The 25,840-nt window shown below is 58.8% G+C and overlaps 2 protein-coding genes across 3 annotated transcripts in view; both read right to left on the reverse strand.

Annotated features, from left to right (window-relative positions):
* Window positions 1-28: 28 nt before the first annotated feature.
* On the reverse strand, window positions 29-11,385 carry NXPH4 (neurexophilin 4). The gene is made up of 3 exons (XM_064284016.1): window positions 11,315-11,385; window positions 1,050-3,484; window positions 29-149 (listed from the first exon to the last, which is right to left on the reverse strand). Exons 1-2 carry the CDS (start codon window positions 11,369-11,371, stop codon window positions 2,618-2,620), a joined length of 924 nt encoding a protein of 307 aa, XP_064140086.1. The 5' UTR covers window positions 11,372-11,385; the 3' UTR covers window positions 29-149; window positions 1,050-2,617.
* A 3,545-nt stretch (window positions 11,386-14,930) lies between these two features.
* LRP1 (LDL receptor related protein 1) overlaps window positions 14,931-25,840 on the reverse strand; it is an 83,988-nt gene continuing 73,078 nt past the window's right edge. For both annotated transcript variants that reach the window (XM_064284018.1, XM_064284017.1), the window contains 22 exons: window positions 25,558-25,674; window positions 24,779-24,885; window positions 24,543-24,675; window positions 23,364-23,483; window positions 23,125-23,247; window positions 22,616-22,756; window positions 22,374-22,508; window positions 22,175-22,294; window positions 21,021-21,289; window positions 20,177-20,355; window positions 19,569-19,675; window positions 19,193-19,309; window positions 18,522-18,698; window positions 18,230-18,370; window positions 17,931-18,104; window positions 17,531-17,692; window positions 16,927-17,101; window positions 16,700-16,801; window positions 16,486-16,550; window positions 16,280-16,370; window positions 16,036-16,180; window positions 14,931-15,886 (listed from right to left, as the gene is read on the reverse strand). In XM_064284018.1, coding sequence (XP_064140088.1) covers window positions 15,746-15,886; window positions 16,036-16,180; window positions 16,280-16,370; window positions 16,486-16,550; window positions 16,700-16,801; window positions 16,927-17,101; window positions 17,531-17,692; window positions 17,931-18,104; window positions 18,230-18,370; window positions 18,522-18,698; window positions 19,193-19,309; window positions 19,569-19,675; window positions 20,177-20,355; window positions 21,021-21,289; window positions 22,175-22,294; window positions 22,374-22,508; window positions 22,616-22,756; window positions 23,125-23,247; window positions 23,364-23,483; window positions 24,543-24,675; window positions 24,779-24,885; window positions 25,558-25,674 — 3,041 coding nt within the window. In that variant the 3' untranslated portion in view covers window positions 14,931-15,745. The remainder of the gene's footprint in view (window positions 15,887-16,035; window positions 16,181-16,279; window positions 16,371-16,485; window positions 16,551-16,699; window positions 16,802-16,926; window positions 17,102-17,530; window positions 17,693-17,930; window positions 18,105-18,229; window positions 18,371-18,521; window positions 18,699-19,192; window positions 19,310-19,568; window positions 19,676-20,176; window positions 20,356-21,020; window positions 21,290-22,174; window positions 22,295-22,373; window positions 22,509-22,615; window positions 22,757-23,124; window positions 23,248-23,363; window positions 23,484-24,542; window positions 24,676-24,778; window positions 24,886-25,557; window positions 25,675-25,840) is intronic.

Genomic DNA, 25,840 nt, shown 5'->3' on the forward strand with positions numbered 1-25,840 from the left:
GGCCTTTTGGGAATTGTAGTCCTTTCTCCCCTCTTTGGCCTCGTTTCCTCATCTGTAGCTGCCGGGTCCGCGAGCGGCCCTCCCCCGAAAGAAGAGCAAGCCAGTGAACCCCGTTCGTTCACTTTTCTGAAGCTTTTCAGGGTTTTTTCCTGTTGGTTGCCAAGACAATAAGCACTTATTGGGTGCCTACTGAATACCTAGCATTATTAGGTGCTCCGGGAGGTACAACGACTGCCAGACGAGATAGAGTTATAGTGCACTGGAAAGCACCCTGGTGTGGCCCAAACCCAAAACCCGCTGCTATCGAGTCGACTCCGACTTAGAGCCACCCTACAGAACAGAGTAGAACTGCCGAATAGGGTTTCCAAGGAGCTGGTGGATTCGAACTGCCAACCTTTTGGTTAGCAACCAAGCTCTTAACCACTGTGCCACCAGGGCTCTCCTCGTGTGGAAGAGCAAGAGAACTGAGGTTAAGTTCTTGCCCTGGACTACCTGGGCCTCAGTCTCCTCGATTGTAAAGCTATAATAAATAGCATGTCCTGGGGATTAAATGAGACTTTGCATGTGAACGTGCTCTGTGATGGATTGTCTTCCTTCCCCTTTTCCTCTGCTTCACAAACCTGCCTCCTGCATGGAGGTCATCTCATCCTTTTCTGTCCCCGGACATCCCTGAGCTAGTGAGGTGCCTGTTTTGCGCTTGTTGCAATTTGTTATCTGGTTTAGACAGGCTAATTTGTGAGTTCCAATCATTCCCACCTGGCTCTCATACCAAGCCTCAGAAGCCCCCCTTAGCTCTAACTTCCTTCCCTCCCACTCTAGGCTTAGATTTTCTAAGGTCTTTGCAGCAATAGGCCGGATATTATGAGCATTCCAGGCTCCTCTCCTTCATCTAATCTCTAATCCAGAACCACTTCCCACCTCCCTCCTCCTTTCAGTTGATCCTGTCGATTATGCATTAATTAATTCATCTATCCACCCACCCATTCAGAAGATATTTATTTTCTGCTAACCCGACTTTTCACTCCCAGGGATGTCTGGGCCGGACCTACCTCTGACTCAGTTTCCCGCTGGAACCAGTGTGCAATTCCCTGGAGAATGGGGCCCTCTCCGAGTCAGTATCTTGACCCAGGACTCAAAGCGAAGGAAGGCGACGAGTCGCTCAGTGCCTCAGCTTGTCCGAACCCCCTTCCCTCCGCCCCAGCCAGGGGTCCCGAGGGGAGGGGGGCGGCTGAGCTTGAGAACTGCTAATGAAGCCGCAGCCAATTAACGCCTGGGCCAGGGTTGGGGGCGGATAAAATTAGCAGCGGCGGCTGCAGGAACGAGTTGAAGGCGGAGGTGGGGAGGGTGGGCAGCTGGCTAAAGGGGGCCGCTTTTGCAGGCAGCCAGCGGCGGCGACGCGGCCCCGCCCCCCAAAACTGCCCTTGTCCCTTCCCCCACCCAAGCTTCCCTCTTCTCCCTCATCTGTCTGCAAACTCAGCGCCCAAGAAATTAGGAAGGAAAAGGAAGATCGATGACTCCAGATGCCGCAAACATCGTTCCCCTCCCCCCACCTGCCGCCTCCTGCCCGCCCCGTGGAGCTTAGCAGGTTGTCAGCGCTCTGCCTACGCTGTCACTGTATCTCCATCCCATTCAAGGCCTTAGTCCTTCTCCTCTAGACTGGATTCTTTCCAATTGTCCGCTGGCAGTCTCTCTTCAGGTCTAACCCTCATTGTATCTGCTGCAGCTTCACTTCCTCCATCTCAGGGAGAACTCCCTCTCGGGCAGGGATCCTACCCCAGAGGTCCCCTTGTCTGCCTCTGATCTGGTCTTGGACGACCTCCAAGATTATACCTACGTCAGTCTTTGCCTCAGTTTCCACACGAAAGAGCAAGAGGTCCTGGCCAGGTCTCTGCCAGACAGAAGCCCACACCACCACCCCCTACAAAGGTCTCACAGAGATGCATATTGGATTTCACTTTATTTTATTCCCTTACTCGTCTGTTTTGGCGTAGAAAAAATATGACCGACAGGAAGCATCCGGAGACGGGCAGGTGGAGCTGGACTGCACGGGAGAGGGGCGGGCAGATGATACGGCCTCTGCCCAGGAGGCTGCAGGGAGAGGACAGGCATACAGCCTGGCAGGCAGAAGGATGGGTATAGGCCGGGGTTTATAAGTGGCCAGTCTTTACGGGGGGGGGGGGCCGGGGTGAAGCGGGAGAACAAGCGCCTGAGGGTAAGAAAGGTAAGATGGGATGAGGGTGACAGGCCAGGCGTTATTAAAGCTGTGGGCAAAGGGAGCGCCCAGCCCAGCGCCAGAGCCGCAAACCTTACCAAGTATGGACGAAGAGGACCTGGGACCGCCTCCAAACCTGCCTTATCCTGGAGCTGCGCTCTTGCCCCTCTACTTTGGGGTGTACCCGAGGGAGCTATCCTCAGCCTCGTGAGCATTCCCCATAAGAAAAAAGGGGCCCTCGCCGGCCGATGGTCCCCAGGAGGGCTGTTCCCCTCCGCCCCTCGAGTGGGTGGGGTAGATTTAGCCACAGGAGCGGCGGGGCAGGGGAAGAGGTACCACCTAAGGAGGCCCGGGTTTGGTGGGAAGCTCAGGGCCACAGCGGGGGTGGGACGGGGGAGGAGCGAGCTATCCAAAGTAGGGGTGCTCGCTCTGGAAGTTATAGTCTGGGCACACCTTCTGCACCAGTTTGTAGTCAAAGCTGAGGAAGGAGACGAAAATGCAGATGACTTTGAAGGGCTTGGCACAGAGCCAGGCGGCCTGGCTCTGCGTGTGCTCCGTGAAGCACACCTGCGATGGGTCGTACAGGCATGGGCGGTGCTTGCGCGCACGGTTTGTCTTCTCATACTCCACGTGGCAATTGAAAGCGCGTGACTCTTTGGCCCCGGGCACTTCCAACGCGCCCCCGAGTGGACCCGTCAGCGCGCCCCCTAGAGTGCTCCCTAGCCTCGGCCCCGCTGCTGCCGCCATTCCTAACGGGGGCCCCAGCCCCGGAAGCACTTCCTCCAGGGCCAGCGTGGACTGCAGAGGGTGGGGGACGGGGCCTGGCAGCCAGACTCCCCCAAACTCGACACGCTTGGTGGGAGGCACGATGCTGACGCTGAGGTTGCCCAGGCTGGATGAGTTGTGGCGGAAGTACACACTGAAAGTGCCGTTTACATGGTCCACTATTTTGCCAGTCACCAGCAGCGAGAACTTGAGGGTATGCACCCGGAAGTAGAAGTCGCCCCAGCCGAAGATCTTCTTGGCGCGGGCCGCTTTGATAGACGGCTTCCGCTTTGTGCGCTGTGCCGGCTGTGCACCAGTCGCCCCGGCCCGAGCCAGCGCCGCAGTGTGGTTAGAAGGCCAGGCCCAGCTCCAGGCGCGGGCGGTGCCTAGGCCGTCGGGAGAGCTCGGCGCGGTGAGCTGCTGGCCAGGGGCGCCCGCTCCGGCGGCGGCGGGGCGCAGCTCCAAGTACTGCGGCCTCCGGGACTCCTGAATCTGGGCACTGACGGCCTGTGGACGAAGAAAGTGGAGAAAAGAGAGACGCTGGGGTTGTCCCTGGCTATCTCGCCAAAGCCCTGCTCACACCAGCCCCTTTCCACAGCTGCCAGGACCCTGCTCACACCAGCCCCTTTCCACAGCTGCCAGGACCCTGCTCACACCAGACCTTTTCCACAGCTGCTAGGAGGTGAAATTGAATCGCGATTTGCAGAGGATAGTTAAGGAAGTGTGCATTCGAGTATGACTTCTGCCCCTTTCCGACTGTTTGGTATTGGTCAAATTACTTCATATATCTAGGCCTCAGTTTCCACATCTGTGAAATGACGCTGAGAATCCTTGCGTCCTCACAGAGCTCCAGTGCAGGCCAAGAAAGCCAAATGCAGTGTGGGTGTGAGGAGGGAGTGGCGCACTGGACTTGGCTCCGTCTCCCCTAGCTTGGCCCCTTGGATGGTTCCGAGTAACAGGCCAGAGGAGGAGCTGGGCTTGAGCAAGCGAGGCCGTGGCCGCTGTCAATAGCTTGCGTCTAGAATGAGGCGCTGAAACCCTCCCAGCGCTGCTTCTGCCAAGATTACAATGCCTCCACTCTGGCTTGGCCCCGACTCCCCTTTGGGCGCGGGAAACCAGTTGAGTCTGGGCGCTGCAGGTTGAGGCTGGAGTCTACACCGGCACCCCGTCCCGCCTCCAGAGCTCCTGCTGTGGTGGAGGACGCCTGGGCTCGGAAGGGGACGGAGGGGTCGCCCCCTGCCCACCTCTGCCGGTCTCCTCCTGTCTCAGCTGGCGGCCGATCCTGGAGACAGCGCGGGTGCGAGTACAAGATGGATGGAGAGGCGGGAGCGGCCGGGCCAGGCCTGGGCCATCAATTATCCGGGGTGGGGGGTGGGGGTGGCCAGGAATGAAGGAGACAGGGAGAGAGTGAGAGGAAGAAATATGAAGATGCCATTCCAGCGATGGAGCAGGAGGGAGAGAAACCCTGCCTGTCAGTGTGTGTCAGTCAGCCTTTCCTAGCCGGTGCTGTTTGGTGTGGCCCTGACTGCGTGTGGGTCCAGGCATGTGCGTGAGCGGGGAGAACTTGTGTCAGTCTGGGGGTGGCTGTGTGTCTGTTACCCTGGAATGGCTGCATGTGTGTGTGTCTGCCTTGGAGTGACTGTGCGTGTCTGCCTGTAGTGGCTGTGTATGTGTGTGTGTCTGTGTCTGCCTGGAGTGGCTTGGGGTGGCTCTGTGTGTGTCTATATGCCTGTGTGTATATCAGTCTTGGTAGGCTGTGTGTATGTGTATCTGCCTATGATGGCTGTTTTTGTGTGTCTGCCTGCCTGTGGTGGCTGCACGTCTGTTGTGTCAGCCTGTAGTGGCTACGGATATGTGTGTGTGTGTTGGTCTAAGTGAGGTTATGTGTGTCAGTTTGTGGTAGTTGTGTCTGTCTGACTGATGTGGTTGGGTGCCTGGGTTGGCTGTACGTCTGTGTATGTTGGTCTGAGGGTAGCTGTGTGTGATTGTCTGGAGGCGTTACTTTTCCTTCATGAACTCCTATCATCCTCTGTCCATGTGTCAAGCTCTTTCTAACAAGTGTGGTCTCACTGTATTCCCACTGGGAGATGGATGTGTGTGTGAGTTGTACATAAATGGTCCCGGGGGAGGGGGGTATCTCACAATGGGAGGCTGAGTGGTGTGTAGTAAGGAGCCTGGCAGCATGGGTGCCCCCTCTGCACACACTAGTGTGTAAAAAAAAATGTACACACCATGAATTCACGGGGGACAGGAACGACAGAAGCAAGCTGCGGGGCTAGAATCTCTACCGCCTGGTCCCCGCCCCTGCAGCTCTGAGATCCCAGGTTATTAATGCCACCACCACCCGCTCATCATACATATTTATCGCCCCCCTCATTCCTCCTCCTATCCATCCCTTCTCGAGGCCCAGGTGAGGGGGGGCAGCAAGAGTGATTGACTCCGACAGGCCAAGGCTGGCAGCTAACGCCTGAAGAATGGGTCTGAGAGGGAGTGGGGGAAGGGGTCCTAGGCCACAAGGGAAGGAGGGAGAGGAATCCCAGGAGGAGGGGGTCGAGGCCCTACAGAGGTGGGCTTGGGGAGGACAGAGTCTAAGACTAGCAGAACACACTGATGGAGGGGGTGGGAGAGGCCTCTGGGGAAAGCTGAAGGGTAGGGGGGATTGTTTGAACTCTGACTTCTAATTTTCTCACCCCTCTGGGCCCAATTGCCGTTCTTTACTGGGTGAGCCCAGCCATCTATCAGTCCCCACTGCCTGCTGCTGTGGTCCCAAATACCTCAGCAGATCCCCGCACCCCATATCCTACACCCAGCTCAGGACCTTATGAGGGGGGCCTCGGTTCAGTCCAGAGGCTCCTCTGAGGCAAGGGCTGGGGAGAGGGGATGTTTAGCAAGACATCAAGGGGTATGGGGACATCCTCCCCTCTGATCCCCGACAAATTGCTGTGTCCGCTTCTCTGACCCCTGCAAATCCCCAGGCTTTCAGCACATGCACCCCTTACCCACCACGGGAGACAGCCAAGATAAAAGAGTTGGGAAGGGTGGCAGAAGCGACCTTGGGGGGAGCTTGGACAGGGAGGGGCAAGAGTCTGCAAGCAAACGAGCCGAGAAATGGGAACATGGAATAAAATAAAATCCTCCCTCTGGCTTCCTTGCTCTCCCGCGCTCTCTCTCCCTCTCTCACCCTCGCTCTTTCACTGTTTCACCAGCTCTGTCTCTGACTCTTCTCTCAGCCCGTTTTTGTCTCTCAGTCTCTTTTTGTCTCTCAGTCTCGTCTTCACTCTGTCTCTAATTTCCTCCTTCTGTAATTTGGTTTTTCTCTCTGTCTCTCTGTCTAACTGCAGTTTTTTTCCCTCTGTCCTTCAGGCTGTCTGTCTGTAACTGTGGGTGGGGGTGGGCGTGAGGGGAAAGCAGGGTGATAAGGGAACCTCTCTTTGCCCAGAGAACTGAAGGTGCTGTCCCTCCCCTCCTCAGCTGTGAGATGGAATAGGGTTTAGTCCAAGGATTGGTCTCCTTGCTCTGGAACTGGTTTAATTAAGCTAATTGGGCAGGGTGACATTTGCCGAGGGGACAGGCTAGTGCGGCTGTCGGCGCTGGGGGCGGAGGTGCGCGGGTGCTGAGGGAGGGGGACTCGTCAGGCTTCTCCAGGCCCAGGCAGTGCGGGAGCTGTGCCAGGAGCACTTTGCCCCTGAGGCAGCCCAGCCTACGCACTAGAGGGGAGTTGAGGCTGCCTCTTGCTGCTAAACAAACTCCACTGGGGAGGGGGGCTCACTTGGGATGGGACCTTTGGGAAGCGGGGGGAGGATCAGGTTGTCAGCCCCCCAACCGCATTGCAGGGCACACCTCCCTGGGGCCTTGAGATCGGTCAGTTGCTTCTCTTCTGTCTCGTGGGCCAGGCAGGGTGGCTCAGGATTTGGGCAGGGAGAGGGGACAGCACCCATACTTGGGGAAGGAACAGTGGCCAGGACCTGGGTTGGGGAAGGGGGGAGAAAAGCATACTGAGCCCAGGCACCTAGAAAGAGGCAAGGGCACTGCAGTCAGGTTGGGGTGGAGCAGACTGGAGTCTGGCTGAACCAGGGACAGAGATGGGAGTGAGGACAGAGGTGGAGTGGGCAGGAGAGACTAGGGTGAGAACTGGGAAAGAGATGGAGGAGGGCTGGGACTGGGGGCTGGGCAAGCACAGGTGTAGGATGCAGAGTGAGGATGAAGCAAGGACAGACATGAGGGGACAGGGACGGGGAGGAGATCAGGGATGGTGGATGGGTATTGGGCAGAGAGAGGGATGCGGATCGGATGGGTCAGGTAGTAGCCAGGGGGATGAAGATGGGGGACAGAAAGGGATGGACACCAAAATGGGGATGGGGGAGCACAGGGATGGTGGGTGTGGAATAGGTCTGGACAGGCAAGGATGAAGATGGGGCAGAGACAGAGATGGGGATGGGGACAGGAGCGGGCGGGAACAGAAATGGGGGATGAGGAATGGTTATTGGGGAGACATAGGGATGCGTATGGATGCCAAAACCAGGGCGATGGGGGACAGTGGGAACTGGGATGGGAAACGGGGGCAGGAAACGAAATGGAAGACACGGATGGAGATAGGAGCTGAGGACAAGAATGGGAGACAAGTCAGCGGAAAAGACAGAAGACCTGGCAGGATCAGGCTATGTGATGGGGCCAGGCAGGTGGAGGCACAGGTCCAGACCCTACTACAGCGCGAGGGGGTGGGGGACCGACCGCTGGTGGGACCGACTCTGCCCTTGGGCCGGGCGCCCCCTCCCCCTCAGCCCCGCCTGTCCGCCTGCTCGCGGCCTGCAGCGCAAGGCTCACCGTTATCTGAATTTTTATTTTATTTTATTTCCCTGCTTCCTAGAGCCGGCACGGTCCCCGCGGGAACGGCTGCCCCCCGCCCCCCGCCCCGCGCCTCACTTTATTATTGCAATAAATGTGCCTATAAAGGCGCCGGCTCTGGGGCGCGGTAGGGGGGGAGCGAGTCTCGGAGCGGGGATGTAATTTCCCGAAGCCGGAGCCGGAGGGGAAGTGGGCGGGGAGGTGGAGGAGGGGCAGGCGGGGGAGAGGGGGAGACTCGCCAATTTCTAGCGCTCCAGGCAGCGCTTCCGCTTTCCATCCCTGTCCCGCAGCTTGCGCCTACCTCACGCCCCGACGACGCACGCCTGAGCCCAGCAATGCTTAAGTCCTGGGACCCTTCCCAGATGACCCTGCCCCCTCTCGGTTACCCTGGCCCCCTCACGGACCTAGACCATCTTGAGTTGGCTGTGTCCAAAGTTTCCATCTCCTTGCCAATTACCCCATCTCTGACCCCTGTAAACACCACCCCCACCCCCATCCCACTTACCTTGTCTCTTCCCATGGTTGTCTAGCAGCCTCTTCCCAACTACCTGGTCTCTGATCCCAAAACCCATAATCCATTGCCATGGAGTTGATTCCCACTCATAGCGACCCCACTGACCCCTATTTACCTGTTTTTGTCCCCCAATTATCTCATCTCTTCCCCAGTCCCCCATCTTACATCTCTAGCTCCTTTCCCACCCTAACCCCATGGCCTTCTAAATTCTCCTTTCCAAAGGGTGCCCCTCCCGTTCAGGACTGGGGTTTCATTTGCCTTTCAGGCTCTGGCTCAAGGAAGCTGTACAGTGCCCCCTTGCCCTGCACTCCCGGCCCAGCTGCGGCCCCTGATTACCCCAAATCTCCACCAGCGATCTGGGCCATAGCCCAGGCTGCACGTGCCTAAGTGGCCCAGCCAGAGATTAGCTGGGAGGACCTAGGGGGGTGTGGAGGTGGAAACGGTGGCAGGACCAGGGGCTGGGGCCAGCCAGCTCTGAGAGACTTGCTTCAGGCCTAATTCTTCCCCCAGGCGGGATACAGCTAGATGGTCCCACTGAGCCCGGCCCCTGCCCTCCCCAGCTAATTAGTAATTAGTGATTAGTGACTATTGATCACCTGCCACTTCACCCAGAAGGCAGCTGCTTTGGCAAGGGGTTGGGGAGACAGAGAGGGAGAGGAGTCAGAGGCTGTATTAGAAAGACACTGAAGAAACCTTGGTGGAGAGGCCAGAGCCCCAGGGGCAGTGGAAGTCTAAAGTCCCAGGCCCAGAGAGGAGGGGGGAGGGAGGAACCTGAAGCAAGAGGAAGCAGAAAGAGAGCTCCTGGAGGAGGAGGGAGTGAGGAAGATGGTGGAAGGCAGGGTTTGTTAGTGTTTGAGGATTAGGGCTTCCCAAAGAGCTGTCCCTCACCAGCCTCTTACCCAGTGTCAGCCTTACCTTTCACCCACACCCAACCTTGGCACTGAGACACTGCTGGGCACAGAGACACATAAGCACACACTCAGATGCAAGAACACATCCTGAGCCTGGCAATGCCATGCCCACACTCAGATGCACTCAAAAACACAATCACACAGACACACCCTCACAAACCCCAGAGACTCATATCCAGATGTACAACACATGCGCCCAGCACACAGATGCACCAGAGATCTACCCTGGGTTTTTGCACACACCACACTCACAGTACATGTAAGCACACCCATATGGGAACTCAGACATACTAACCCTTCTCTACCCCCCCATTATACATATTCATACACCCACAGTGGGAATACACACGGACACACAGATTCTCACACGCACACAAGCTGGACTAATGGCAGATACACTCTCCTTTACTGACTCCATCACAGGCCCCACAGATGCAGCTCTCTCATACACTCAGATCCCCACCGCTCACATCCTCATGCTTACTCTCCCTCAAGTCTCCACCAGATGTTTCATTCCCCTTCAGGGGGCAAAGGAAATTAAACCAGATCTGTCCACAGGGGAGTTTATTTGATGGAGAGAGTGGAGATGAGAGTGGGAGGAAGTACAAGGGAGGGGCTGGGGAGGATCATCTCTACCTCCTCTTGACCTCAGGACTACACACATGGGTGGTTTGTGGAGCACAGACCCCCCTCTCCTCGCAGTCCTCTATGGGCAGAGCTGGGCAGCAAGTCCAAGAGAAGCTACTGTCGATGGAAGCAGTTTTCGTGGAGGGTACTCCTCTTTCCACATTCCAGCCCCTCAAGGTCACCAGATGGGTTTGGGAGAATCAGGGAGCTCTATCAACAGATTCACTAGGGCAGCCCCTACCCTGCTGGGGTGCTGCGTGAGATTTGGCTGAGCAGCTGGTGTCCAAGTGTTGGGGGAAGAGCTGTACCAAGTGTTGGTGTCCAAGTGTTGGGGGGGGAGTGTTGGGGGGCTGGGGACTGGAGTGGGGGTTTAGGGAGCCACCTGCCTACTCTCAAACTAGGTGAGTCACAGTCGGGGTGTAGGGAACAGGCAAGCCATGAGCAGGGGAAGCTGGTGGAAGGAGATAGGAGACCAGGACAAGGCCCCCTCTGTGGGGCACACATCCGGGCACACGCAGATGGTTGCAAATGAAGCAAATACTTGCACTCACCCATGCAAAGCCAACACCATCATACCATATCAGCATACTCATCACCCTGGGCCCCAGCACTAGACACCCAAGCCTGGCTTCCTGGGATTCAGGCACGCACACAGGTGCTCTCCCGACCCACACTCCACACCAGCATGTATGCATACAGCATGTAAACCCGCTGAAGGGGGGGGGGCGCAGATCAAGTCTGATCTCCTTACTCTCTGAAGCCTTAGGGAAAGAGGCAACCGAGGGGGTGGGGGCAAGGTGGAGATGGAAAGATAGACTCCCCTTCCAGACAGCACCCCCCTCCCCCGCATCAGCGGGGCGCGAGAGGGGGGTGTGTCTGTGAGGCTGTGCAGGGGAGAAGGTGTCTCCGCGGGAAATGTGATGGAAGATTGTAGCCAAGTTCAGCCGTGTCTGTGTGAGTCCGTGTGTGCGCGTGTGCTCAGAACACGGTGCCCACCTGGCATTGTGACATGTGTAGAGAAGAGAAATAGGAGAGCTAAGAGATGGGGAGTGGGAGGAGGAGGGACAGACAGACAGCAAGAAAGGCGAGCGAGGTTGGCGCGGAACGACGGCAAGGCTGACACCCTGCTGGCTTGTCTGTCTGTCTCGCACTCCCGCTCCGTCTGGCGCACTCGCGGGCCGGGCTCCGTCCCCTCCCCCGCTGCACTTGAAGCCGGATCCCTGCAGGGCCTCCACCCCCGGAGCCCCCGAAACCCTCAGCCAACTTGAGCTGGTACAGCGCCAGTCCTGTATTGGGCAGTCTGTCTGTCCGCGTCCCCTGTGCCGCGCAAAGTTGGGACCAGCCGAGCTGGGGGCGGGGCGGGCGCACCAAGCCCCCAGCACTCCGGGACCCGCGGGTCCCGGGACCCCTACGCTCGCACTGCAGCTCCGCCACCCTTACCTTCCGCAGGAGCCAAGGGCCAAAGAGCAGGAGAAGCCATTCCAGCAACAGCCGCATCTTCCCGAGCGGCCCAGTCGGGCGGGCGGGGCGGGTCCCGGGGCGGCCGGGGCGGGCCGGGGCGCGGGCCTCGGCGCCGGTGGCTGCGGGATGGCAGCGGGAGCGGCGGGAGCGGCGGCGCGGCCCGCGGACTGAGCGCGAGGAGTGGAGCCAGGCGCTGGGGGCGGGGCGCGGGCGGGGGAGAAAGTTGGTCTGACTCGGGCGGGCGGGGGGGCGGGGCTCCGCCGTGCTCCAATCCCGGCCGCGCCCCGCGCGCCCCCTCCCGCCCGGCCGGGGGCACCGAAGGTGACTTTCACCCGACACACCCCAGACACGCCCCCCGACCCAGGTGCGAAGCGGAGGGCACCTAGGGGCTCACACACCGTGCACCCGAGAGCCCGGGTCTGCGCCCCGAAAGCAAGGGGCAGGGTGTGGGGCTCGAAGCCCCGGGATCGTACTCCCGAAGAGGGGCACATTGGAGATGCAGCCGACCCAGGCTCGGTAGTCCACGAGACTGGTTTCCCTCGATGCTCTAGGCCCTTTCTTTGCTCCAGGCCAAGGTGGGGCCTGGGGCAGGAGCAGGGCAGGGCCAAGGCGAGGGCGGTTGGGGCCTTGGGCGGTTGCCGCCGCTAGGCGCTGACGGGGATGGATGGGCGCCCCGCGGCTCATTCGGCCCGGAGATGAGAATCATTGATCACGGAAGGAAACCCCATCACGTCTGTCAATAGGGCTGACAAACGGCTCCCTCGGTCCCCGCCCCACGGCACCTTCGCGGTCTGAGGACCCCTCCGGTGGACCAGTAAAAAAAACCCACCTTTTATCCCCTCTCCCACGGATGACCCCCGCGTGTCCCAGCGCGCCCTTGGTCGCGGGTGGGGGCTGGGCAGGAAATCCCCCTCAGCGCCGCCTGCCTAGCCTCTTGGTGCAGTCTCTGTCACTTCCTTACCACTGTCCCATCTTTCACCATCAGTCCTCTCTCTCCTTGTCCCCTTCCCTGTCTGTCTCTATCCTTGTCTCTGTTCCCTTCCCTGGTCCTGTTGCTGTCCACATCCTCTACCCCAGTTGTTCCTCGGCTCCCCACTCCCTCCCCTGCCAGGGCAGTTTTCAGTTGTCAGCTGTTGCTAACGCTGAGGCTGTGGTATGACCAACACCTAGACAGCGAGAGACAGGCTGACACCTGGAGACACAATCATACACACCAGGCATGCACACAGATGCATTCACAGGGCAGGTCACATCATAGAGGTGAGCACACACATACAGGCAGAGCCAAAGACCCACAGTCACACACAGAGACTGGTAGGCCCACACACACAGATGCACACCTAGAAGCACACCAACACACACAGACACCCTGGGTTTACACACACACAGGAGCACACACAGACCAAGAGAGACAAATGCACATTTCCACCGAGTGACACACCCAGCCAGGTACTCAGAGAGCCCCCCCCCCACACACCTTGGAAGAAATACGAACATCCATAGACCGACAGAGAGGGACACACACACTAAGACACACACCCACAGGTGTACTCTGGGACTGACAGTCCAAAAGACAAGCTGAAGTTGACATATACATGTAAGCATATACAAAGAAACAGATCCCAGGAATGTAACAGGCACAGAAGAAGGGTCAGGGAAAGGACATGGATGCTGAGAGGATGAGGCGGACACAGAGACAGAAGCCAGGAGCAGGAACCTGAGTGCAGGCAGGGCAGAGAGGAGAGAGGCAGGAAGGGGCGGGGTGGCCAGACCCAAGGCCAGAAGACCCCAGTCAGAATCCTGAGCCCAGAGCTCAAGCCAAAGGGCTGCTACTAGGTGGGTGGGGGCAGTGGGCACACCCGAGCCTAGGCTGCCCAAGACAAAAACCCCTCTCTAGGGTCCTGATCTTCTGTAGTCCTGACCCTCTCCATTCCTCTTTTTGCTAGTATCAAGTCACCCCCTTCTTTTTCCAGCTACACACACACACACACACACACACACACACACACACTCTGAGTCTTTGACCTCTGTAATTTCTCCATCCCTGTCTCTCCCTGTCTGTTTTAGCCTCTGTCCCTGGTTCTTCCCCTGTCTTTTCTCCATCTCTGTCTTAAGCCCCTTCCTTCCTTGCTGATGGGGAGTGTTGGAGTATTGCTTCCTGGGAGTGGGTCCTCCTGGCGGGCAAAGAGAAGGCTGACAGGAGGGGTGCGTGTTCCAAACCACAGCTGGGGGCTCCTCTCACTCTGCCCAGGATCTTGAGGCCACAGGCAGAGAGGATCAGTGGCTCCCTGGGGAAGGGGCAAGGGGGTGGGGCTGGTGGTGATGGGAAGCCGGTAGATGCTGGCTGAAGGGGGTGTGGCCAAATAGCCCGAAGGGAGAAAGTGAGGGGCTCGGCTGGGGTCCACCTGCAGGTGCATAATTAGTGTGTGTTGAGGTGGGGGCCCTTGCTGGGCTTCAGGATGCTCAGTGATGCAGGCGTGAGGATGCCACCTGGTGGCCAGACAGGAGCATGAGCCTCTTTCTCAGTGATCAACAGGGAGGGCATCTATTCCCAGGGAAAAAAAAAAAATTTTTTTTTTTTTGGAAGGCAGGGGAGGGTCTCAGAGCTGGCTTGGAGGCTGAGCTTGGAGATGGGGTCTCACGGCTAAGAAGGAAGGAAAGGGCTCTTGTTCCTCGAGGTGCCTAGACCCATAGCTTCCCCAAGGAAGGAGGACACCAGTGAAGAATAGGCTTGGGAAGTTGAACAAGTGAGGAAGGTGGAATGAAAGGCAGATCTCCTCTTGGGGGTTGGGTGCAGGCTCTTCAGCCGCCCTCCATGAGCTCATTTTTACTGTTGAGGGGCCTCTAGCCCTCTTTCAGTCCTGGCCATCGTAAAGCTGTGTGACCTTCTGCAAGAGGTTCCCTTCTCTGGGCAGGGGTTGAAGTAGACCTAGGGCCTCTTGATTGTGGCTTTCCTTCCTTGTCAGCCGCTGGAATGTCTAAAGTGATTGGTGAACTGGGTCTGTTGGTGGCCAGTGGGGCAGCAAACTGGTTTTCTCAGAGCTCTCCTTCACCCCAGGGGTCCCCCTTCTTCTGAATCCAGGGTTCCACTCTTGGCTTCTGATCTATTAGTCTCCATGAAGTGTGCAGTACAGTTAGTGAGTGCTTCAAGCAGACTCAGGCAGAGAGAGCTGTTTGGAACCACTTTGAAGGGTTAGCAAACCTTCATGGCCCCAATGTATGCTTTTCTTATCGTGGGATTCCTCAAGGTGGGAGATAATTTTGAGTGGGGAAGGGGAGCAATGTCTCATAGAAGTGACAATACAAAGGAACAGACCTTGGAGTTAGTGTCCTGGAGCCAGAAGGAATACAAGGTCCAGAGAAGTGAAGTCCCTACCTCAAGATCACACAGCCAGGAGAAGCAAGTCTTCACTAAGTCCAGTGCCATACCCTCCCCCTGCTGGGACAAGATGGAGAAGGAGGGAGCTGGGGAAAAGGACCCTGGAGACCAGCCTCTCAGTAGGCCTCCAGCCCAGAGCAGGCACCCTCCGGGGGCTGAAACAGGCAAGCACAGCCACAGCTCTGGGTAGCACACTCAAAGGCAGACACAAATGGCTTTTTCCTTTTTTTTACAATTTTATTTATAACAATATCTGTGTTATTTAGTTGTAAAGGAATTCAGCAAAAATTATTAAAACGTTCATGTCCCCCAAAACGGGGCTGCCCGCTTGCCCTTCCTTGCTGTGCCCCACCTCCTCCTCAGTCCCCAGTGGAGAGGAGGCCAGGAACTGTTCACCAACAAAAGCCTCCAGCCTGGGAGCTGTAGTGGGGGGCTGGGGGGGGCCTGTCTGGCAGGGGTGTTGATCGTGACCATCTCAGAGGTGCCCTTGGAGCAGGGACTGGAGCTTGGGGTGGCTTCCCCCAAGAAGAACTAAAAAACTCCCTCATTTGCTTCCTTCCTCAGCCAGAGCCAAATCTTCCAGACAGGGGCAGCGAAGTCCTCCCCTCACAGAATCAGCCCTCAGGGAGTGGGGGCAGGGCCCAGAGAGGAGAGCAGCCTTGACAAAGTGTCTTGTACAGGGAGGGGGAGGCAGCACCACCAGCTCTCCCAGTGCGGGTGCGTTTTGGTGGGAAGGTGGGAGGAGGGTCCCTTCCCACCTTTCAGCTGAAGGAACCCCCAGAGCCTCCCCTGCCCCCTCCTCAAAGGCAGCATTGGGGGTGCTGCTGAGGAGCAGGCAGGAAGGAGGAGAACGGAAAGAGATAATACTGTGCTCGCTTGCTCACTCACATATAAAAAGTAATTCCTTCATTTTTACATTTATACATCTGGCGGGGCCGGGGAAGGGCTGGCTTTGGGGGAGGGGCTCATTGAAGGACTTCTCTGTGGCAGGGGACAAAGGCTCTCTGGGGGAAGTCCGATAGGGCAGGGCCCTATGCCAAGGGGTCCCCTATCTCATCCTCAGGGCCCCGGCCCAGGAGCTCTCGCTTCTCATCCGTGCTGGCCAGAGAGTGGCGGCTGCCATGGCCACCCATGTATAGTGTGGCGTACACGGGGTTGGTGAAGTTGGTGGGCTGTGGGGCAACAGAGGGTTCAGGTGGGGCTCTGTGGTACCCTACCCCCCACCTCCGCCCCATTACCCAGCCCAATACCCTTAGGCACCCCCCCTGCCCCCACTTTTGGCCCTGCTCTGGGAGCCTCCTCCTCTGTCCTCCCAGCCCACCTTGTCAGGGTCCAGGGCAAAGTCAGCATCCAGTAGGCCCCCCACATCATCGGGCTCCCCGCCCTCGTACATCTTATAGGTGGGGTTCCCAATCTCCACATTCATGGCCCCATTGGTCATTCGCTGGTGCTGGAAGCCCTTAGCCCTGGGGAGAGGCAGGAGTATAAGGCAGCTGGGGCTCTACAGAGGTAAGGCTGGGGTGGTAAAATAATGACTGGAATGCTCCAGACCCCCCATGACTCACCCTCGGACATGCCGCTTGTACCAGAATACCACTCCAGCCACCAGAAGCAGCAGCAACAGCAGCAGCAGAGGGATAAGGATAGAGGCCATGTCTGAAAAGAGAAGGTGGGAAACTGAGTCAGAAAGGCCTAGAGAAACAGATGGCAGGAAGCTCCTCTGCTCCAGGGCCTGGAAGCCCTGCCTTGTCCCCTCCCCTGGGCCACCTACGTCCAGGCTGTTCCTGGCTGACGACCTGCTCCTCACACCGGGGGCCTGTCATGTGGGGCGGACACCTGCAGACAGGAGGGGCAGAGCTGGGCAGGCATGACCACTGCTGGGGGGAAGATGGGTGGGGGCACAGGGTCCCAACAGTGCCCCCGCTCAGATGTGAGGGAGGGAGGGAGGGATGATCGGTGCCTGGGTGAGGCTCAGGCCAACTCACTGGCATTCAGGCATCATTTTGCTGTTCATGGTACAGGAACCGCCATTGCTGCAGTGGCCGACGCAGGTCAGACAGCTGGGGGCCACCCGGCCATCGGAGCAGCTGCAGGAAGGAGTCAGAGACTGGGGCTGGGGCTAGTGGCCAGGGGTCTGTGGTGGGCAGGACTGGGGGTGCAGACCCAGAGCAGGGCCCAGGATGGCAGGACTGTGCAGGCAGGGCCCACTCACTTGCAGGTGACGTCCCCACTCTGCTTGTTGACTACGCAGGTCCCCTCAAGGCAGCGGCTGCACTTGTTCACCTCGCACCTTGGTCCCTCGAAGTAGGCGGTACAGCGGCACTGCCGGGAGCCATCAGCAGCCATCTGGCACGTGCCAAAGTTTTCACAGTAGCCAGAGCAATGCCCTGTGGTGGGGGTGGGGGAGGAGGTACCTCAAGTCCCACCCTCAGGAAGAAGCTCCACAGGTGGTGGGGAGCTGGACATCTGAGGGCAATCCTAGGTCCTGGGATGACACTCACCTCCTCCCTCAGCCCCCTGCTGCCCTTATGTCACAAGCTCCAGGGTACAAGGACTTCCCTGAGCATCCTGATGGGGCACTGGTTTTTTTTTGGCCCTGCTTTTTCTTGAATAATTCTAATACCAGACAGCTTACTACCTCAGGAGAAGTACACCAGCGCCTCCCCGGGGAAGCACCAGCATGGCTGAGCTGTGCATGGCCTCCTACCCTGACCTCACTCCTGTGGGTCCTGGGCCCAGGCCCACCGCTACCCTAGGGCTCTGGGCTCCCTAGCACCCCTCACTCCCTTCCCTGGGGCCTGGGATGGCTCACTCACGGTACTGGCAGCGGTCACCCAGGAAGCCAGGGAGGCATCGGCACTGGGGCTGGTTTCCCTGGTTGACGGAGCAGGTACTGTTGTTGGCACAGTAGCCCGCACACACCTGCTGGGTGCATTTGGGGCCTGTGAAGCCTGTGGGGCACCGGCACGTGGGCATGCCTGGTGGAAGAGGATGTGTGAGTGGGATCATGGCCCATAAGCCACCCAGGCCTACTGCAGAGGAACAAGGCTGGGAGGGCCTGGGCAGGAAGGAGGCAGAGGCTCGGAGAGACAGGGCATTGGGGTTGTAGAGAGGGGCATGAGGTGAAGCCGAGGTGAAGCAAGGTAGGGCAGGGCTGGGGGTTAGCCTGAGGCGGGGCCAAGGGGCAAGGTCCTGGCAGGAGGGCAGGAGGCATACCGGAGGGGGAGGCTGCACAGGTGCCCCCATTGCGACAGTACTCCCAGCACTGATCCAGCTCGCACTTGTCACCGGTGTATCGGGGTTGGCAGCGGCACTTGGGCTGCCTCCGTGCATTGAGGAAGCAGCTGCCACCATTGAAGCACTGCAGGTTACAGGTTCCAGGCCGGGGAGCTGCAGAAAGGAACCATTATGGAGCCGAGCCAGGGAACAGAGGGAGAGGGATGGGAGGGTCAGGGGCCACAGGGAGGAGAGTTGTGAGGCAGGGGATGAGGTATTAGGGAACGGTATGGCCGTACCATCTGGTGGGGGCGTTGGTGAGGGCACAGCCACACAGGTGCCATTGTCTAGACGTTTCCCATTGGGACAGGTGCAGACAGGCCCACTGGGGCTCAGCAGGCAGAGCCACTCACACTTCTTGCGGTCACAGGGGTTGGTCACTGCGGGTTTGGGCGGGGGTGAGAGGGTGCTAAGCAGGGTCTTCCCTGAGCCCTGTAGACCTGGAACCCTCCCCTTCCTACCAGGCCCGAAGGCCACAGCTCTGAACCCCAGCACCTCCCTCCCCCCACCTGAGCTCTCCCTCTCCCTGACCTTCGGGCTGCTTGTGCTGATGGTACAGGACCACATCAGAGGCATGACTCAGGGCCCCTGTCAGGTTGACCAAGGGGCTGTGTCCAAACTTGTGGATCTTGAAGACACGATTGTTGATGTAGGTGACTCCATAGATGTAATCCTCAAAGACATCGATGCTGAAAGGGTGACTTAAACCTGGGGAGGAGGTAAAGTCAGAGGGGGACGTGGTGGGCACCCAGACCCTATCACTCTTTGGGACTTTGGCCCCCATGGCCCACAGGCACCTCAAGCTCAACGTGTCCAAAACCAAAGCCCTCCAACCTCTTCCTCCTCCTGTCCTCACTACTGGCAAAAGGTTCCATCATCCCCAGACTTCTGGGTCAGAGTTGCCTTCTGCTCCTTCTCCCACACCTGTTGAGTTCCTACTGCTGCCCCTGCTGCTTCCGTGCAGTGCAGTACTCATTGGTAGAATGAATGAATGGACAAGTGGGTCAGAGGGTCAGGGTGGACCTCAGGCCTGTGGGTTGGTGTGGGGAGAGGGGTCCAGTTGGGAGAGGCCTGGGAGGTCCTGCAAGACTGCTGAGGGGCTGGGCTGATGAGCAATGGAAGGCACTGGGTGAGGCCTTTGGGTTCAGTGGAGAGGTGGGAGGCCTGAGGTAGGGCAAGGGGCCAAAGCTGCTGCCTCTGACCTCGTTTGCTGTCAGCAGCCACGACGGGGTCTGTGCCATTGAGCCGGATGCTGCCAATGATGGAGAGCTTGGCATCTGCCCAGTAGAGTCGCTCATTGTGGTAATCCACTGCCAGGCCTGGGGCGGGGGCAGAGGGCATCATGGTGAGGGCCCAGCCTCTCCCACCCCAGCCTGGGGGTAGAAAGCAGCACTGCCTCGATGCCTGGGCCAGCTTCATCCTGTTAGCATGACCACTCCCAATCACCTCTTCTGGGAAAAGTCTTTGCAACCAAACTGCCCCTTCCCAGCCAAGCCCCCTGCCCCCAGCTCTTATGTGACCGCAGCAGGGCTGGGCTCAGCATGCCTGCTCCCCAATATACCCCCTGCCCCCACGGACCTGTGGGCCACTGGATGTTGTCTTGTACTAGTGTCTCCCGAAGGGTCCCATCCATGGCCGCTGTCTCAATCTTGGGGTGGTTCCCCCAGTCTGACCAGTACATAGTGCTGGGAAGGGAGAAGGGGTGAGTGTAGGTGGCACCTGTGGCCTGCCAGGGAGGCAGCCCAAGGTCAGACACCAGCATCCCTGCCGGGGCACAGGGTCTGCTGGGCATCGGGAGGGGGTGTTTTGCCCTCCTCCTACAGAGAGAACCAAGGGGAGTCAGCTTCCTGGCCAGGTGCAGATTCTTTTACACTTAAGACCACAATATGCTGATCTGCTTAAGTGGGAGTTGCCTAAGTGAGCAGAGCTGCCGTGGAGCAGGGAGAAGCCCAGGCCTTGGCTGCCCACGACAGCAGCCATATGGAGGCCCCTCCTGAGCAGGCCTGCTGAGGCATCCTGGGCAAAGGCATCTTCGGGCCAGCCTGGAAGATGAGATGGCCTGAGGGGACCCTGGCCTCAGGCTAGTCCGGGAAGGGAAGGGCACGGCTTTCTGTGGATGCTGGGCACCTGTCTCCAGCCCAGGGATTTCTCAGCACCAGGTACCTCCCCCGAGAGCCCTTGCGCACCCCCTCAGTGGGTCCACCACGATGGCGTGGGGCTCGTCGATCATGCCCGAGATGAGAGTCTTGCGGTTCTCGCCCTTCATCTGTGCCACCTCAATCACGTCCCGGCCTGAGTCAGTCCAGTACACATTCCCAGCCACCCAGTCGATGGCGATGCCCCTCGGCATCTTCAGACCTGAGATCTGAAAGGGGAAGCACAGGTTTAAGACCACCACCTTGCATCTCCCTGCCTGTTATCCTCCCCCGACACCCATTCTGCCAAGTCTGTCTCTGCTAGAAAGCCATCCAGACTGACAACCAGTCTCCTGGCTTCGAGGAGCTTAAAACAACACATATCGGTTGCCTCTTAATGTGCTAGACTTGGAGCTTTCACATGTTACGTCAGTTGAGCCTCACTAAAAGCCGATTGCGTCGATTCTGACTCATAGTGACCCTATAAAAGCTTAGGCGGTAGCAAGTATTAGTAAGTCATTTTGCTGATGAACAAATTGAGGTCCAAAGAGGTAAATAAGTTGCCCAAGATTTGCACAGTGGGTAGTAACAGAGAAGCCTGGGAACTGAACCTGGCTGTGAAGCCAAAGGCGTCATTGTGCCCAGCTGCCCCCTATAGGATTCTAAGGTTGGCCTGCAATGTGACAGAGCCAAGAACTGGTAATTCTTACTGGTTAGTCTAGTTGCCGTCCGTGTCCCCGAGCCCAACCCTAATCCTGCCCCTTGCCCTCCAAAGAGTCTCACCTTTACGCCCTTCCACTGCTCTTCTCAAACTTTGTTCTGAACCAACTGCTCTCTGGAGCCCTCCCACCCACTCTGTGCCTGTGGGCACACCCTGCCAGGGCTGGATGCTCACATTCAGGTGAGTGACACCACGGTCGATCTGCCGCCGGTGGCGGTTGGAAGTGGTAGGTGGCGCGGCAGGCGGAAGGCTTCGGTAGGAGATGGTGCCTGTGTGCCAGTTGGTCCAATAGACACGGCCAGCCTTGACGTGGACATCCATGGCATCAATGCGGACACTCTCGTCGCCCTGGAAGGCCTGTTCATAAGCAGAGTGGGGGTGCCCAGGGAACAGGCTGCGGATCTCGTTGTCATCAGCGATGTACAGGACCTGGTACTCGGAGCCTGAAGGGGCAAGAGGCTAGAGGTCAGATGGGGGTGAGAGGCGGAATAGGAAGCTGGGCCCGGTGCTGGGAGAAGCACGCCCAGGATGTGACTCCTAGCCCAGCCCAGTCCTTTCACACCAATGACATCTTCTCTCCTACGCAGTGGCAGCTCCAGCCAGAGGCCCGTGCTCATCCTGCCTCAGCGCCAGGCTCCAGGGCTCTAGCCTCTGCCCCTCAAATCTCCTTCCTCCTTTCCGCCCTTGAGCTGATCTAGAGTGACCGGCTCCTCCAGGACGCTGTCCCTGCCCCCAGTCCCAGAGACTTCTGCCTTCTCATGACCTCTGGCCAGCATCACCGAGCTCTCTGCTACGCACTGCCTGACAAGTGCTCATAGGTGTGTGGGTGTGTGGTGGTGTGGGGGTGCACAGACGTGTGTGTGCACTTGGGTATGCGCGGTGGGGCTGTAACTGCACATGGGTGTACATGTATACACATGGGCATACCTGGAATGCGTGTTCAGGGGCATGTGTGTGAACCTGTCTGTGCATCTGTGTCAGGTATGTATCAAAGCACGTGGGGAATATGTGACTGTGCGTGTGCCCATGTGTGTCTGTGTGTGCTCATGTCCTGGGAGTAGCGTGTGGAGGCATGTGTGGGATGGATGAATGCTGCCTCCCACTCCCCGGAACTTTTTCATGTGAACCAGCCCCAGGACTGTGCCCTCTGCCCACATGGCGCCAGCACTGTGCTCAGGAGTGGGTGGGCAGGAAGCTGCACCTGTGGGTCTGGGGTTCCAGGTGTGGGCAGGGGTGTGTGGAGGAAAACATGCCATCCAAGTCTGCCCCACTTCACACCCTGGGTGTTGCCCAGCCCCACCCTTCCCGGCCTCTCCTGGCTCCCGCACCTTCAGCCTTGCAGGTGTTGTGTGTCTTCATGAAGTTCCGTGCGCAGCTGCAGAGGTGGCTGCCCTTGGTGTTGTTGCAGAGCTGTGAGCAGGTGCCGAAGCGCAGACACTCGTTGATGTCTAGGGGTTACAGGGAAGAGTCATCGGGCCTCTGGGGGCTAGGCTTTCTGCCTGCTCCCTCTCGGTCCCGCCTTCCTACCCTGGCATCCCGGCTGGCCTGGAACGGTGTGGAAGCCTGGGCGGCAGGCGCAGTACGCGGCTTTCTCAGTGCGCACGCAGCGTGCCTCATCCCCACAGATGCTGGTGTTGGCAGCGCAACTGGTGAGCTTGGGGTCTGTGGGGGGACAGAGAGTGGGTCCCCTTCCCCTGAGCCACCTGAGGCCTGGCCTGGGTCTTTGGCCCTCCCCTCCCCCCATTGCCAACTGGCAAGCCTGGCTTTACCGATGCTGCAGCCCTCCTCATCTGAGCCGTCCCCACAGTCATCGAACATGTTGCAGCGCAGCGAGGACGAGAGGCAGCGCTGGTTCCGGCACAAGAACTCCTTCTTGTCCTTGCAGTGGGGCATCTGGGCCGTGGGGGGCTCTGAGGAGGACGGGGGCTTCAGATCCTGGGCATTCACCCACTCTGAATCTTCCTCCCACAGGGACCCCCAAATAGTTGGTCACAAACACTGGTGGGTCCCAAACCTGGCTGTTTATTAAACTTGCAGGCAGAGCTGGTTAAACATTCAGATTCCCTGTCCTCCACCTCCAAGACCAGGGCATCAGAATGCCTGGGGCACCATCCCCAGAGGCTTCTTTCGCCCACGGAAGGGCCTCCAGCATCCCAGAAAGGGATTCTCCCCTTCCTGGGTGACTTCCCCTCCCCTACACAACTCCCTCTTGGCCCACCACCAAGATCTGCTCAGAGCCCCCACTCCACGCTCTCCAGGCTCACTGGCCCCTGCTCACCACAGTCCTCCTCATCAGTTCCGTCCCCGCAGTGATCGGTGCCGTCACACTGGCGCCCGATCCACAGGCAGACGCGATTGTTCTTGCAACGGAAGGGCCGGTTGGGAGGGCACAGGAACTGGGCTGCGGGTAGCAGGAGACAGCCAAAATCAGTCTGTGGGACGGCTACAGACCTGTGCTGGGGAGCCCTCGAGCCCCTCCCTGCCCTCCAGCCCTACACCGCCTGGCTCGGGTCTCACCGCACTCCTCCGGGTTCTCATCTGAGTTGTCCCCACAGTCGTCCTCGCCATCGCACTTCCAGGCCAGTGGCTTGCACAGAGTATTGTTGCACTGGAACTCATCCAAGGGGCAGGTCCGCACTGGGCGTGAGAGACCGCGAAGATGGAAGGGTAAGCCCTGAGCCCATGGCTGCTGGTGGCAGGGGCTGCTGGTGGCAGGACCTCACGCAGATCTTTCCCTCCAACGTGGGGATGGGCGGCCAGAGGCGAAGCGAGGGGTGGGGAGTGCAGGAGGGGGAACTTGTCCCTGGGCACAAGTCCAAAAGGGCACCAGACAAGGCGTGGAATGACATTCCGAGGTGCCACAAATAGGAAAGGCTCCTGATTGAGGCAGCCGGACAAGAGAGGGTAAGGGAATGGCGGTTCTGCTGACAGGTTGCTGCTATCAACGTCTATTCATCTTGAAACTGGGGGGCGAGGAGCAGAGGGACTGCAACTTAGAGACTGCCTCTGGGCACTGAATTGGGTGAGTAGGGTGCAACTTAGAGATTGCCCCTGGGTGCTGTGGGTGGCCCAGCAGGGTCACCAGGCAAGCAGTGGCACAGCAGGACTGGACCCAGGTCTCCTAATTTTCTGCCCTTGGTGTTTGCGGGAGAAGCAGAGGCATCAGGCGTGAAGACTGTGTAGAGGGTTCAGAGGGCTCTCTCCCTGGTGACCGTAGCAGGGCCCCAGACCCATGGTGGTTCAGTGGTAGGCACAGAGGAGGGCACTGGTCTGTCTGCCATTCCTGGTGGGGCCCCTACTCCATGTCTGGCCTCTCTCCAGGCTGTCCAGCTCAGGCAGGTCAGCCAGGGCCAGGGGTGGCCTCACTGCCCCAGAAAGAAGAGTGAGCAGGGACTTAGCCTCTCAGGGGCGCTCACTGCCTTGTGGGAACTGGTGGAGCCTGGATGGATACAGCTCCCCAGGCTGCTTCTGTTGGATTTTAGTCCCGATTGGCCTCTCCACTAGGTGCCCTTGTGCAGGGCACAGCCTGCACAGATGTCCCCACTGGCCCTGTGCCTTGTGCACTGCCATAAGCACCATGCCTAGAGCCATGCCTGGCACATAGTATGTGCTCAGTAAATATTTGTGGAGTGAACAATGAATATAGGAAAGAAAGAACGAGTAAATGATGGAATCATATTATGGGGAGGGGCTCACCACCAGTGCCACAGGCTTCCTCATCACTGCCATCCATGCAGTCGGCATCGGCATCACAGCGCCAGCGCAGGGGGATGCAGTGACCACTCTTGCACTGGAACTGGTCCATGTCGCAGCGGGGCGTGCAGTCTTTCTGTGGGCACGGGAGCGGGCAGTCCAGTCAGATCTGGGCACCCCTGGTACCCTGCCCTCCCTTCCAAGACCACCCCCTTCTTCCTTCCGGTCTCCCTGCCCACCTCATCAGAGCCATCTGCGCAGTCATGATCACCATCGCATTTCCAGCGCCCAGCGATGCAGCGGCCATTGGCGCAGGAGAACTCACTCTCAGAACAGGGACGTGGAGCTGGGGGAGGACAGGGGAGAGATGGCCCCAGGAGGGTGGGCATAGGGATCAGTCCTTGGGGCATCTCAGCCCAGGGCAGAGTGATACTCCCAAGCCCAAGGCCCAGTCCCGGCAGGCCACAGTGGAGGGGTCTCACGACCAGGATGCCCAACCAATCCCAGGCAGGGCCAACTGGCTGCCCTCACAGGACAGCCTGGCACAGGTGGTGCCCACCTTCACCCCTCTGGGACAGACACAGAGAGAGGGCATGGGTCCCTGAACAGGCTGTGTGTGGGGAGGGAAGGGAGGGACAGGACCACTGAAACGAGCACCGGGGTTTGGGGAGAGGCCAATAAAGGATGATGGGCAGAAGCACAGCACGAGGACGGGTGGGCTCTGGGGCGTAGGCAGGGTGTGATGGGAGCAGGGGCACATCAGAGACACCTACCTCTGCAGCCCCGAGAGGACAGTGTGAAAATGGAGAGAAACATGAGATGAGGTGAAATGGCACAAACTCAAATACACAACATGGAGTGGGGTGGGGTGAGAAGGGAGGACCCTGACCCCCTGCCCTGGGAGGCAGGCACCTGCCGCAGCACAGTCTGGGGGTGGGAGGGGCAGGGGTGTTGAGGAGGGAGGAGCCCGAGGTCTGCCGGGGGAAGGCGCTCCACCAGGCGGTTTGGGGGGACATACTGCAGCTCTCCTCATCGGAGTTGTCCCCACAGTCATTGTCATAATCGCACTGCCAGCGGCCTGGCACACAGCGGTTGTTCTTGCAGCGGAACTGGTATGGCTCACAGGTACGCTCATCTATGCAGGCAAGATGGGGGCAAACAGTGGGGCAGTCAGGGGCTGGAGTTGGGGGCAGACATTAGGTCTCTCGCAGGTGTCGTGAGGATCGCAGGGGTGGTCAGGACCAGCAGGGTGAGGTGGGCATTCCAGCCTGAGAATGGTTAGCTACGGGGAGCCCAGGCAG

This window comes from Loxodonta africana, chromosome 4 (genome assembly GCF_030014295.1).
Source record: "Loxodonta africana isolate mLoxAfr1 chromosome 4, mLoxAfr1.hap2, whole genome shotgun sequence".
Taxonomy (NCBI): Eukaryota; Metazoa; Chordata; class Mammalia; order Proboscidea; family Elephantidae; genus Loxodonta; species Loxodonta africana.

Bases quoted from the DNA above. Each gene is read 5' to 3' on its own strand.
- NXPH4 (XM_064284016.1), bottom strand. From the start codon at position 11,371: ATGCGGCTGTTGCTGGAATGGCTTCTCCTGCTCTTTGGCCCTTGGCTC. The intron at 3,485-11,314 runs GTAAGGGTGGCG...CTTCGTCCACAG, and splicing joins GCCCTTGGCTCCTGCGGAAG to GCCGTCAGTGCCCAGATTCA.